Below are 13,098 nucleotides of genomic sequence, written 5' to 3'. Positions count from 1 at the left end.
AAATCTTCAAACTGAGAATATTATTTTAAAGTTCTTAAAAGCTAATTTTGATTTGGTTTACACATGAATTCAAGGTAAAGCCATATCTGAAACTAACACAATCATTGAGTCAAATACTAAAAGGGAATTTCTTTCTGTACCAATGACAAGAAAAACAAATATATTACTACTGAAGGCAGTTTCTTTGTTGCTTTGTGAGCACTGATTATAAAAGTGGTACAGCTTATTCAGTCATTGTGTGTCTGAGGTTTAGGTTTGATCCATTGTGTTAGTGTGAACATTTGTCACGCAAACAGAAATCCCTTGCTTTCAGTAGGCGTTTGTGATGGGACATTCACAGCCACATAAACACACCCACTCTCCAAGCTGCGCTGTTTTCGAGGGTCGGCAGTTGGGAACCTCTCACGAAATGCCTACCGGAACGTGCAGAGACATGTGAAGCGTGTTTGAGGAACTCTGATTTACTTTAAGGCAACAATTACTGTACAGCTTTTCAAGGAAACACCTAGTAAGGTGCGGCGAGGCACCCGTATGTGACGTGTGTTAGCATAAATGTGAGAGAGGATTCTCAAACCGTACCAGTGCATGAAAGGAAGACACTGAGAAGATGCCAAGGCGACCCATGGCTAGTTTGGTGGGACGTGAAGCGCAACCCAGGAGGCATTTGGGATTGGGGGGTTCACTGCCTTGTAGACTGGCCAGATAGCAGCGGCAGCGGAAGAGGTCTATGTGGAACCGCTCCAAATTCTGCTCCCACAGGAAGATCTAATAAATGGGAAAGATTAAAGTGTAAAAAAGTGAAGGCAAAGTGAAATTGGTGATTATACAACATGAGCAAACTTTACTGATAAGATTCTGATTTATCCTGATAAAAAACAATCACAACGAAGAAAAAAAAAAAGGAAAAAGCTTGAACAGGCACAAAGGTTCACTTGGTGTTATATTGCTGTTTGGTCATTGTGGGAGGAGAGCGATGTGGGAGTGCTGAAGCCCCTGTGGAGAGGTATTACTCACCAACACAACCCCCACCAGTGGCTGACCTGCTGCGCAATGTGCAATGCATCAGAGGGTGGGCCGTGGGAGGTGAAATAAAAGGCACTTTCACAAACGCTTTTGCAAAATGGCCCCCAAAAAAAAATTATAATAATTTTTCTGCTGCCTCTGACCATTCCCAAATCACTGATAAGGCCAGATCGTTATTGGCCAGATCCTATTCGTAAGTTTATGTGGCTCTGCAAATTGATTACGAAAGAAATAATTGAAGACTTGTGCAGATTAATGTAACTTCCTAAACAAGCATGGTAGCATTCTTCTTTTTGGAGCAGAGCATACGCACCTGGTTTGTACTAAATATATAACAGGTAAGTACAGGTTAACAAGTCACTACAGAATACGGACCGGTTCCCAGGTAACTAGTATTTATGTACCTGGTACCTACCTGGGTATGTACTGGTATTTAGCTGATACATACTGGGTTTGGACTTGATCTGTGCCAGGTCCTACCAGGTACATATCAGGTACATGTTGGGTACCTATTTAGAAGGTAGCTGGTATCTAAGAGGATGGGGCTGTAATATGTAGTGACTTGTTACGCTGAACTTACAGAGACCTTTTACATGTACCTGGTGCCAAAATTTGGTACTTACCAGGTAAGTACTGGTACTTACCTGATACATACTAGTTAAGTACCAGGTAAGTACACAGCATGTACCAGCTTTTCAGCACTACATGTAACAATTTCAGCAACAACTCCAGACATGAGTAGAACAAAAGCAAAGTTGTTTTTTTTTTAATGTAAAGGGGGAAAAAAGTAGACCCAGGTTTTAAAATTCCTCTTGGACTTGTGCAAACAGCTATTAAACAACAGAGACTTAATAAAGGCATTGCATGTGTTTCAGCATGTATAATGAATATTCCGAATGGGCTTTAAAAATGATAACCAGTTGAAAATTATAAAACACCTGTGGCTGGATGTGTTCCTTCAGAACATTTTGTTTGAATGACGCTATCCAGTTAATATGATTTAGCAACACAATTTCACTTCATTAAAATATCAGCGCACTTCAAAAGCACAAAAATGTGCATATTTAAAGCCCCTTAGGTGTTTTTACATGTTTAAATAGGGATCTGTTGAGATCACAAGCTTGGGTTATATAGATGTTATGCTGTTTTGCTAATTTTCAGCATGATGATAAGACACAAAGACGGCTTTAAGTAGTAGGATTATTTCTGGATCCGTATACAATGTTGCTTTATGTTTACAGTGCATCTTTTTGGAGCAGCTTGTATAAGATGTTATCACAGTTCTCCTTCTCAGACCTGCTCAAGAATTGTCTTCCTCTTCTTGGCATCAGTGACCGTGGACAGCTGCATGTCTCCCATCTTCTTCATCTTCTCGTCCATGTCAATCTTCTGCTCCAGCTTGCGGATCTCTGTCCGCAGCAGTCGCACCGTGTCTTCCCTGTGGTGCTGCCGAGCGAGAGCGGTAGCGCACGCAGAGTGGATCGCTGTGATCCAGTTCTCCAGTTCAGTTTGGCCTGATGTCTGGCGAGAAACGGAGGAAAAGCAAACTTGGAACCCAACAGGAAACAATCAAGAAGAAGTATAAGAAAGTGACAGCTAGAAGAATTAAAATCCAAGTCCTAATATTGGTTTAACAGACAAGGTTGTCACTTTAATCTCATCATGATATTATTAATTATCTTCCTATTCTTAGGCCAAAGGCCTTTGCGGAGAGCTGTCATGAATATAAATTGATGCATTTCAGTACACACAATAGTTATTGCTGCAGATCAGTGGCACAGTGTGACAGTGTGGCCTTTAAACATGTCAGACATAAAACAAAACACATGGACATGAGGCTGTCATATCTCCCATACACAGCTAAAGGTCATGTGCCGCATAAACACACACAAAATCCCCAAAAATGAAATCTAGTAGAATCTTGCGTCCGTCCGTCTGTCTGTGTCTTGCCCGTTTTTTAATGGTGTCATGCTGTCTCAGAACTAATATACAGATCACAGAGGAGGGATGTTTTAAAACCCCAGCATTTTCCTCACCTGGAAAAGGAAAGCGTCTCCCACTGAGTTGCTGAGGCAGAAGACAAAGTCTTTCTTGGGATGCTCAGGCACGGCCTGCACGATGCTGTTCTCCACCCACAGTGCATGTTTATGAACGCTGTTGTGGTCAATGCCTGAGCTGCTATCTGATTCGTACAGGAAAAGGGTGCAGCCTTGAAGAACAGAAAAAAAAATGATCAGTTAAAAAAACTGTAATTACTAAGTCTAATCACTAAGTAAGCAGTAATTCGTATCTCAACAACATAATCTTGTTTATTCTTTCGAATTTTAACTTGAGGTCAGAAAGGGCAGACAGATTTGTCCATTTGCAGGAGATGGATACAAACAGTGGATGCAGTGCAGCTGTGAATGCTGCATTTTGTGCATCTTAAAGGGCCCGGATTGGATTAGACACGGATCCTGGCGTAAAATTAAATTGTGATGAGGCTGAGCAGAGGTAATGTACACCCACAGAGAGAAGTGAGAACAAAAACAGAAAGGGTAACAACCAAGGGCATGGGCTGAGTTTAGTCTGATGTGATTACAGTCTAAGAGGAGAGAGAACGTAGAAGATTAAACCGGCTGGGGTCAGATTGAGGGGCTTTTCTGAATGTGATGTTATTATGGCTGCAGAAGTTTTAGTCCACACAAACCGACACTTCTGTACATGTAATGGCCTCAGGAACACCTGGGACCTTTTTCAAGGACATTTTTTTTGGGGGGGGGATGATAAGAGTTTCGAAAAGATCCAACAAGAATTTTATACCTTAAGAAAATGTAGTAACCGTTAAGAAACAAAGAACAGCACATTGGTGCTTTCTCAAACATAGCAGGCAGCAACATAACTGTTGTTGATGTTTCACAGATCCATGGTCACATGCATAACTTTGGTGATTTTGGCACACTGTAGATGAAGCTTCTTTCACAGTCAAAACTGTTGCAAATTTATTACCACATTTGAGGTCGGTGGACATAATAGGCAAAAAAGCTGAGGGGACTGCTGACGCGATGGTTCCTGTGAACGTTTGCACAACCTTCGAGTTGAAAAAGGTGGCAAATGATTTAGTTTGAGTTACAGAAGTAGTTTGGTGCATTTGAGAGCCCATGTAGCTTGTTCTGAAGCGGGATGTTGCACATCATTTAGGAAAGTGTTTTCAGTTATGGATGGGGGGGTTCTGCCGCCTGGGAATGGTTTACTTTATCTATAACAAAATGTGATGCAAAAATAAAATGCTGACTTAGGAACTGTGTGTGGGGAGGGGAAGAGGGGTTGCACCTTTCAGAGACACCCAGTAGTGTTTCCACTTTCGCTTGGTTGCAAGTTCCACCTTCTTGTTCTTCTTATGAACCAGGAAGTTCTTCACAGCCAAAGCCCCAGCTTTCCTGACTGTGCCTTGAGCGCAGCCAATCACAGACTCAGATGGATAGGCACTGCTGAGAGTGCTGCTACACTGCTCGTCGCTGACAGCAGAGCCGGCCTCTTCCGTGCAGTCTCGGCCTCGATTTGTCTGACAGGAAAGTAATTTCAAGCAGAGTACTGATCAGAATAAATACCTTAAATTTAGAATGTACACAAAAAACAAGCAACACATACTAACCCAGATCTGACTGTTCAGTTCCTTTCGGAAGTTCTCATACACCCCTCCCCTGCCTCCTTCACCGGCTCTTCCTTCTCCTCCTCCGGCACTGCTGCTCCCGCTGTCACTCCCGTTGAAAAGGCTGCTCTCGGTGGCGGAGTAGACGGAGAAAGATGCCGACATGGCTTTACACCTTCGGGAGACGAGGTCGCCATCTGCATCCATCTCTGTGGCAACGCCATCGATTCCGCTGTCGCCGTACTCACTTCCCTCTCCCAAAACACCAGAGATGTCCTGTCAGGCAGAGACACAAGGTAGAAACAATTGATTTGCATAATGATTATTATTATATGCAAAAAAATCTGCAAGTCTGGACAGGCTAATTGCATAAAAGAGATTTCTGGGACTGCAGTTATACAAATATGGAGCACATGCTACAAGAAGCCTCAGTGCACTTAGTCTGTTTGTTTCCACACATTTCTAATAAAATATATTCTCACTGAGCAAGAAGATCTTTATCTTGTTACAAAAGAGGGTCTCTCTCTCTCATTTTTTCTTTGTTTTTCTAGGATTTAAGTCTATTCATGTCCAGCAGCTCTCTTCACCTGGCTTGATGAATTTATAAGCACTTCGGGTGATCTGCCCTCCAAGGTTGATGGTGGGTTGCAGAAATATGCTGGACATAAAAGCCATGTTCTCTCTGTCAGCACTGCTGCCCTTTTATTTGGTCATTTACAAGTCAATGGCACACGAACATTACATAAAATACAATAACTGGCTATCTGTGAGATAGATTACACTTGCAATCGAATCCTCTCTTACTCCATGGCTTAATCAGCTTTAGTGAGATGATGAGAAAATCTAAATGTGACAGAAAATGTCTTTGTTGAATCACTGTGTGATCTATATAGCCTGCCTATACAAGACTACAGGAACCGTCTGGCTGCTAAAAAAAAAATAAGGTCGCTATTGGAAAGACTGGTATCATTGGTGATGTTAAATTCCCCAAGCGGTAGAAAATAGTGGAAGAAAAAGTCTGGACCATTTTAAGTTTAGTTTTATAAAATGAACAAAGCAGAACGCAGACAAAACATGCAAGCATATATATATATATATATATATATATATATATATATATATAGTCAGTAATATGTGAAGCATGTTAAGACCTGAGTAGTTTGAGCGCGTCTTCCCTGGAAGGCTGGGCACGGTGCTGCAGGGATCCCCAGCCCTGACAGCCCCTCAGAAAGGCAGTGAGAGCGTCGACAGGGGAGTGTGAACGCCGCATACCCTCCACCGTCCTCCTCGTTTGGAGACAACTCATTCTCCCTCTCCCCCTTTCCACTGAACTCGGCTTCTCTGCGGTTTTTAACATGCTGACTCCTCTGGCCCTGGAGGCCGGGACTCTTCTGGCTGCACAGGTGGTCCAGAGATGAAGCCCTTTCAGCCGAGCCTGGAACACAAACAGGTGCTTATTGCAGGACAATGCGTGTGAGTTTTAAGCGTTTTTCAGATTCCTGTTGGTTACTCCCAGGCTCCTTTGCCATATTTCATGATATTCCATAATTCTGTGTGCATTTATGCGTGTGTGCTTGAAGTAGGGCCATTCATTTCTGTGACCTCCAGGACCACTTATAGAAGCACTTAAACCCTTATCAGTTAAGTTACCAGCCTCTGCCTGCTGTCACGCTGAACTCCTGGAGCTCTTGCAGAGCACCACTTAAACTAACAAGCCTGTGATCAACAGAACTGCTCCAAGTGGTGGGCAGCAACAGATTTTCAATCAGCTCATTTTCTCAAATTATTTTTTTCCTACTCGGTGAGTGCTTGTGCTTTCCCCATCTCCCTTCCTCTCTTTATCTGTACATTGAATTAAAACAACAGTTGCCTGCCTGCATGTACTTATTTATTAACACTTTTCACAAAAATATTCTTTATAAAAATCCATAAAACACTGTCAGGTAATCTGTTAGAAAATGTAACTGGAGGTCTAATTTGTACAGCTGTTGATATTAAAACTGTTTGAATTGAGCATGAAAGAAATCTGGACTGCAGTGATGTGTGTTGGTCTAAAATGCTTGTGTGTGTCCTCACCTGTGCTGCCTCTGGGACATGTCAACTGCTCCTCCTCCTCCTCGTCCTCTTCTCCATCAATCATGTCCTCAGTGCTGGTCAGATTGTCCTGGCTCAGGTCGTACAGAGAGAACTCCAGACTGTCTTCTCTCCACATGTCCGCCGACTTTGACCTCTTCTTTTTAAAATTCCCTCCATCTCGAGGACCTTCGGTCATTCGCTGGAGGTACTTTCCCTCCTCAATGCCGTCTCCCTCCCCCATCGAGTCCTCTCCTCCATCCTGAGCAATGGTGTCCGCCTCTGAGGTTTCAGGAGTCGGCGTGGTCAACGGTTCATCCTCGTGCTGATAGGACTCCGGCCTCATCGTCATAGCAACGCGTCGTGTCCAGTGGGGATTGAGGCTGAAGTCCCCCAGCTCGTCCCCTGCATTGTAAAGCTCCAGTCCGCTCTCTGCTAGGGATTGTGGGATGCTTGGCGTGCTGGAGGAGCGGGTCGAGGTTTCAGAGTTTCGGTGTTTCTGTTTCCCTGACGAGGAGTGTCTTGGGCGGCGGGTGACGAGATGCTTGTTGGGGAGGCGGAGGGAGCGGGATGTGTGTTTGCGGGAGAGATGTCCTGCCCCGTCGCCATAGGAACCACTGTCACCATTTTGACTCTCCACGTTCCCCATGGTTTAACTGTGGAGCAGAGAGGAAATCTCTGTTCAACAGTTGGATCGTTTCCTCTGATTTAGACTGACTAACTGAAAACAAAAACACACTTTAAATGCTTAGAAATAATTTTCCACCATATTTGTTGTGCACATAAACTGTCAGATACTGTCAGATATGGTAGTAGCTAAAAGTCATTCGCTACACATACTTAGTGTTAATAAATCATATAAGATTTTGTGACACTGCGAGAAATTGTGCATAATGTTATTTTTGAAGGTTTGACCAAAATGGCTACAACTCCATCATTTCTCAACATAAAATCATCTCACTTTATAACGCTGGCATAAACCATAGCAGGCAATATGCATTCTGTCAAGAACTGCTTGTCCTTTAATTTCAAGTGTACAACAACCAAAGGAAATGGTTTGTAGCTGCATTTTGTTCTTCACAGAGGTATCTTAGCAGCCTGATTCACTTGTGTTATTTTAGCACTGTTGAGTAAACTGCTGTCAGATCAGTTTGTCTTCTGTGAATCACGCATCATCAAACCCACACCATCAGCCTCTCAGAGTGGGCTCAAACTCCAAAAAGCGAGGCTGACTAATAATCCTTTTTTTACTTGTACTAAGCTGAAAACAAAAACAAATTTACTAATGATAACTGTATATTTCCGTTACAAGCAAAAACACAAGCGGTTACCTGTGATTAAGCAGCAGCATCACCGTCTTCCCCACATCAGTGTAACGTGATCTTCAACTAACCCCATGATTCACACAGGCTCTAAAGGTTGGTGTCAGTTTCTTTTCTGTGAAAACCAAGAAGGAGTAGAGATGAGTTTCAGTCAAGTTCTCGCATGTTCTTAGTGACATAATGTGTGGAACGCACACAGAGGAGGAAAAACAAAAGATGAGAAAGCTTGTGAAGGAGCGAACGAAACGTTATGGGATGTTATTGTCAAAAGAATCCTGAGAATTGGATAAAGTGTGGTTATTATGAAAACTGAGCTCAGCAATAGACTAGGCAGATGAACAGGCAGACAACTATGAAACTCACAAACTGATCATCAAAGAGAAAATAAAGGTGTTTTGTTGTTTGAACCTACAGGGCAGGGGGGGTGGGGGTTTCTTTGTGTTTTACCCTGATACTCACTGCCCACCCAAAAGCAAACAGACATGCACAGGCATGTGCAGGAAAACATTTTTTGGGGGGAAAACACTTCTTTTCTCCCTGCAGACAAAGAAGTGTGTCCTCAGTTTCACAATGTTGGTAAAATGACAAAAGATTAAATTAAAAAAAAAAAAAAAAAAAAGCTGTGGTGTGTGATTTACAGCTTAATGCTCAATTAAATGATCCTTGGCAACTTAACCTAATTTTCTCTAACACCAGCCCTGAGCTGCTTAGGATAGACCAACATTTCCATAATGCGCCATGCAGCGTGACTGTATGTAAGTACAAGAATGCCTGCTTGCAGTTAGATAGGCATATAGTTTTTAGCTAACCAGATTAAATCTTTAGTTTTTACACAGAATAAGCCAGATGAAAGCAGTGTTGCCATTCAGTTTGTCAGAATAAGAGCTCAGAATCTTTTTTGAGTTGCTTGTTGCCTTTCTTACTTCAAATCCAATCATCAGGTGGTCTTATGAGCCAATAAACAGGAAAATGATTAAAAAGAAACCTCTTCTACAAGACAGATTAAAATCCTTTATCAGTTCCAGGGCAGATGGCCCTCAATATCAGGTCTGTTTAGAACCTGGTAAGTCTTTTTAAGGGAGAAAAAGGCATCAATTTGTTCTTCATTTTGAATAAAAATGTTTTCATCACCAAACTTTGACTGCAGCTGCAATTTTTTATTTTTTTTATCACAAACGTTATTAGATTATAGATTGTAGTCAGATAACACTTTGTTTTTGTTTATCCTTACAGTTCTGGGAAAAGACACAGAAATGAGAGTTCAGAGAAAAAGGAGAAGCAGAAATTACAAGAAAAGTGAAACCCTTTGAATGAGTAAGTTTGTGAAAAACAGACCCGATCGTTCTCTACATTAGTAGTCTTTATTAGTGTTTGTTTATTAAAACAATTCGGTCACTGCGGCGCATCTCACCCCAGCTGTGGGATTCAGTTATATAAGTTCAACTTTAACCTCGAGCCTTCTCCTCTTCTGCCTCTCACTCTGCTTTTTAGTCGGCATCTCTCCCCTCTCTCATCTCTCCTGATGAGGCCAACCCACGTGCTGTCCACCCACCCACCCACACCCTGAAACAAACAGAAAAACACGGCGCATACCTAATCATTTTTAAACAGATAAACTGTGCTTCATTGTAGCTGAATAGAACTGCTGTAAGCCAGCAGTAAACACACTAAACTGGGTTAAAGAAATAATGCAGCTCTTTGAATGTGGGGTTCTGCTAACAGGTTATAAATAATAAATATCTGATCTGTTTCAGATAGATATTTGATCAACCACAATTTGGTGAAATAGTACCTCTATGACCCATTCACACCTGTCGCTAGATTCCATTTTGAGTGACTGGCAAAAACTACAGATGCAAATGGCCTCAGTGCTAAATGATAATATAGTTCAAATGCTTGAAGTGTAGTTTTTATACTAACATTAGCTGAGCTGTTTGCTGTTAATCTGACAGCCCTCTGTGTGACATGGCGTATCTGTATACAGAAAAGATAACTGACATCCAAATGCAAAAACATTTCAGGGTGCACATTCGAACTGCGAGTCAGAGCTGACCACGTGCAAGAGAATGATGCTAAACAAATGTAAAGGGTCAGGTGTAAGCAAGTCCCTATGATTTTATTTTGGGATTGGAGTTGTTATAAAATGGCAGTAATACTTTTTGCTTTTGGCCGTGCTCGGACTAGCCATCTATTTTTCCAAACTGAGGCCATTCAAAAAAGTTGTAAAAAAAAGCTAATCTTAGGTTGGAAAATCAAAAATAATTCTGTTTTTGAGTTTAGTGTAGGGAAGTTAAAAATCTCGCACCCAGAGCAAACAAACAGAATAACCCTGTCTGACCAAATACAAAATGCTGCCTTTTTTCTCTCTTTCTCTTTCTATGGCCGTGTTCAGTCTAAGATATTTGGACTCTTTGTTTCTCTGCTCCTTGTGCCCTGAAGCAAGGCACCGTAACCAGAGAGGCATAACAAGGAGAGACCAGGGAAACCCACACTGAGCCAAGAGGTGAGGTGAAGCTGCAGGCAAAAACGTACGAGGAGAGGGACTGCTGAGGCTGGTGCGGAGAAGGGAGGGAGAAATATTGGGGTAGTGTGCTATAAAAAGAATTCAAACATTGAAAAGTGAGAAAGAAAAATGTCTGGGCAAAGAGGAAGGAGAGATAGACAGAGGAGGGGGGTCCTATTGTTCTTGAGGTTTAAGTGGATAAGTAGACATGTGCTCCGTCTGCCTCTCCTCAGGCTTAATTGAGAGAGCCGAGACAAAAAGGGGAACCGTAATTATTCGCTCTCAGCCTCCCCATTTCTCGCAGTACGTTAACACATTGAGAGGATGTATTATCACAATGGTCTGCACAACAGCAGCATCATTACCACGCACACACACCGACTCACAAATGAGTCTGCCGGCTCACACACTGAGAGGAGACAAAGAGCAATGTTGGAGGAAACAAAGATTCCCGACCACTTATTTACACATTTAAGCGCACAGTCGAGGCCGGTCGCTTTATTTTAAAGTTTATGTTTGACTTTTATTTACAAGTTTTGTCAGCGACTAAGTGTGCCAAAGAGAAGGCTGAACAACAAAGACGTGACAGAGTGTTGGCACTGGGGGTGCCAGCAACACCTCTGTGCAGCAGCTGTCAAACTCTTCCAGCCACAGTACGGCGGTTTCATTAAAGAATCATCAACACCTATAGGCCTTCATGTCTATCACACACCTGAGCACAAAAACCCAAGCAAGCAGGTAGTTTTGGGCTGTACACACTGGGATACAATGTGACACACACTTCTAGTCACACACACACACACACACACCTGTACAATCCTGAGAGGAAACGTGAGCAGGTTTTCCAACTCGAACTCTTTGGAAAAATACCAAAGGCCTGTCAGAACAGTCACGGAGCCGGCACACCCTATACTTCCCCCTGACAGTCTTTTCATCTTTACACCTGTCTCACAGCTCCTCCTGAACAAGACACACAGCTCTGCAGACTGAAACCACACACACCTTAGAGCTGCTACTGTACAACTTGGTGCGTGAATGAGGTGAAACAAAACATGCCTTGTTGCTTTTTTAAGCCCTTCAGAGGGTGGGTGGATGTTGTAATCAGAAATCCTTTACATAGTCAAAAAAAAGAGTTTGCAATATGGAATGCTAATGTAAATCCAGAATTTGTGTACAATTCCCCCCAGAGCTTGTTGTTTGTACAAGCAAAACCCTATCTGCTAATGCACATATGGGGGATGCAACGTATGTCTTCTGTGTACGGTGAGCATAAATATGTAGTGTTTAACTTGTAAAAGCAATGAACAAAAACTCAAAACCAACCCATCAAGTTTCCCGATCTTTAGCCTAACAGTTTTGTTTTTGTCTCAGACAGACAGATATAAAGACACATTAACAGCTCTGATAACTTTATCTTTTCCTTCGCAGAAAAATGAAGTGAAGTTTTGGTAACGTCTCTCAGGTATCATCAGTTGCAGTACTCAGAGTGGGCCGATACTCACTGATAAATTTTAGTCTTTAGCCATCACAGCATACTGCCATTTCTCATAAACTTGTCAGTAGGCAGGTTTCAGTTTCACCAAGTACCAAAATCTTATAAACTGCATTATCCACAGGACATCGGCTGATGTCTACGCGCTGCACCGCTTCTGATTGGATCAGATTTAAGGGACCAGGTGCCGCAGGACTCATGAGGAATAGGGACCGGTTCAAAGTTAGGGAGAAGGAGACAATTGAAGGCACAGCTAGGCGTGTTCTGAGAATTTTCTTATCAGCGCATCAGTCATTTATAAAAATATTGCAATACATAACAATGGATCAGCGACACAAAGAGGATTGTTACTGTAAGTAAACAGTAAACCTGTTGCTATGAAATTTAAGTCTTGGTCATACAAGATGATACATCCAGATACTTATTTGCTCTTCAAAGATTTTGAAATCATGAAAAAATAACTCCTCAGATGTGCCTAATCTGAAGACAATAATGGGTATTTATGAGGTTACTGGCAGGGTTTGTTATTACATCTTAAATATATTAAAGGACAGACATGTTTATTGGTTGTTTTTCTTTGTCATCGCTGACTTGCCAGATATTAATGCTGCTGCAGTAGAGACCTGTCTGGACACAGCATAAAGCCAAGAGGTCCAAATCCGGATTTACCCGATTTCATTTTATTTTTTTTTCCCAAACCCTAAAACCTCAACCATCTCTCGTTAACCTCCACAGAGCATGACGAGTCCCAGAAGTCACCCTTCCCTTGGGCATTTTCTCTCACCTTTCACATTCCTCTCATTATTATCTAACCCTCCTGCTGGGGAAGGAAGGGAAGTGGTTGAGGTTAACAATTTCTACAGGAAAGTAAACAAAGAAATTAATACATAAAGAAAACCTAATCTTTAAATAAGTCAAATTAGACCCCTAAGAAAGAGGGCAAAGGGCTTCCTAGGGACCGGAATTTGCTGATTTCTAACATGACGAGTAAAACCAGTTACTTTAAAAATTAGATTTTTGTTTTGGTCAAAAAAAGAAATCCCATAACTAAGCA

General features: G+C 42.1%; 1 protein-coding gene across 4 annotated transcripts in view; it reads right to left on the bottom strand.

Moving 5' to 3' along the window:
- LOC108237009 (T-lymphoma invasion and metastasis-inducing protein 1) overlaps positions 1-13,098 on the bottom strand; it is a 54,741-nt gene that overhangs the window by 30,009 nt on the left and 11,634 nt on the right. For 2 of the 4 annotated variants that reach the window (XM_037979019.1, XM_017418166.3), the window contains 8 exons: positions 8,059-8,164; positions 6,731-7,448; positions 5,806-6,089; positions 4,658-4,930; positions 4,336-4,567; positions 3,060-3,232; positions 2,320-2,544; positions 580-765 (listed from right to left, as the gene is read on the bottom strand). In XM_037979019.1, coding sequence (XP_037834947.1) covers positions 580-765; positions 2,320-2,544; positions 3,060-3,232; positions 4,336-4,567; positions 4,658-4,930; positions 5,806-6,089; positions 6,731-7,376 — 2,019 coding nt within the window. In that variant the 5' untranslated portion in view covers positions 7,377-7,448; positions 8,059-8,164. The remainder of the gene's footprint in view (positions 1-579; positions 766-2,319; positions 2,545-3,059; positions 3,233-4,335; positions 4,568-4,657; positions 4,931-5,805; positions 6,090-6,730; positions 7,449-8,058; positions 8,165-13,098) is intronic. The other 2 variants (XM_017418167.3, XM_017418165.3) reach the window with 1 other exon arrangement.

The sequence above is a fragment of the Kryptolebias marmoratus genome, linkage group LG13 (assembly GCF_001649575.2).
Source record: "Kryptolebias marmoratus isolate JLee-2015 linkage group LG13, ASM164957v2, whole genome shotgun sequence".
Lineage (NCBI taxonomy): Eukaryota > Metazoa > Chordata > Actinopteri > Cyprinodontiformes > Rivulidae > Kryptolebias > Kryptolebias marmoratus.
Note: the sequence above shows the minus strand (reverse complement) of the source record. Positions and strands in the feature narration are given on the sequence as shown.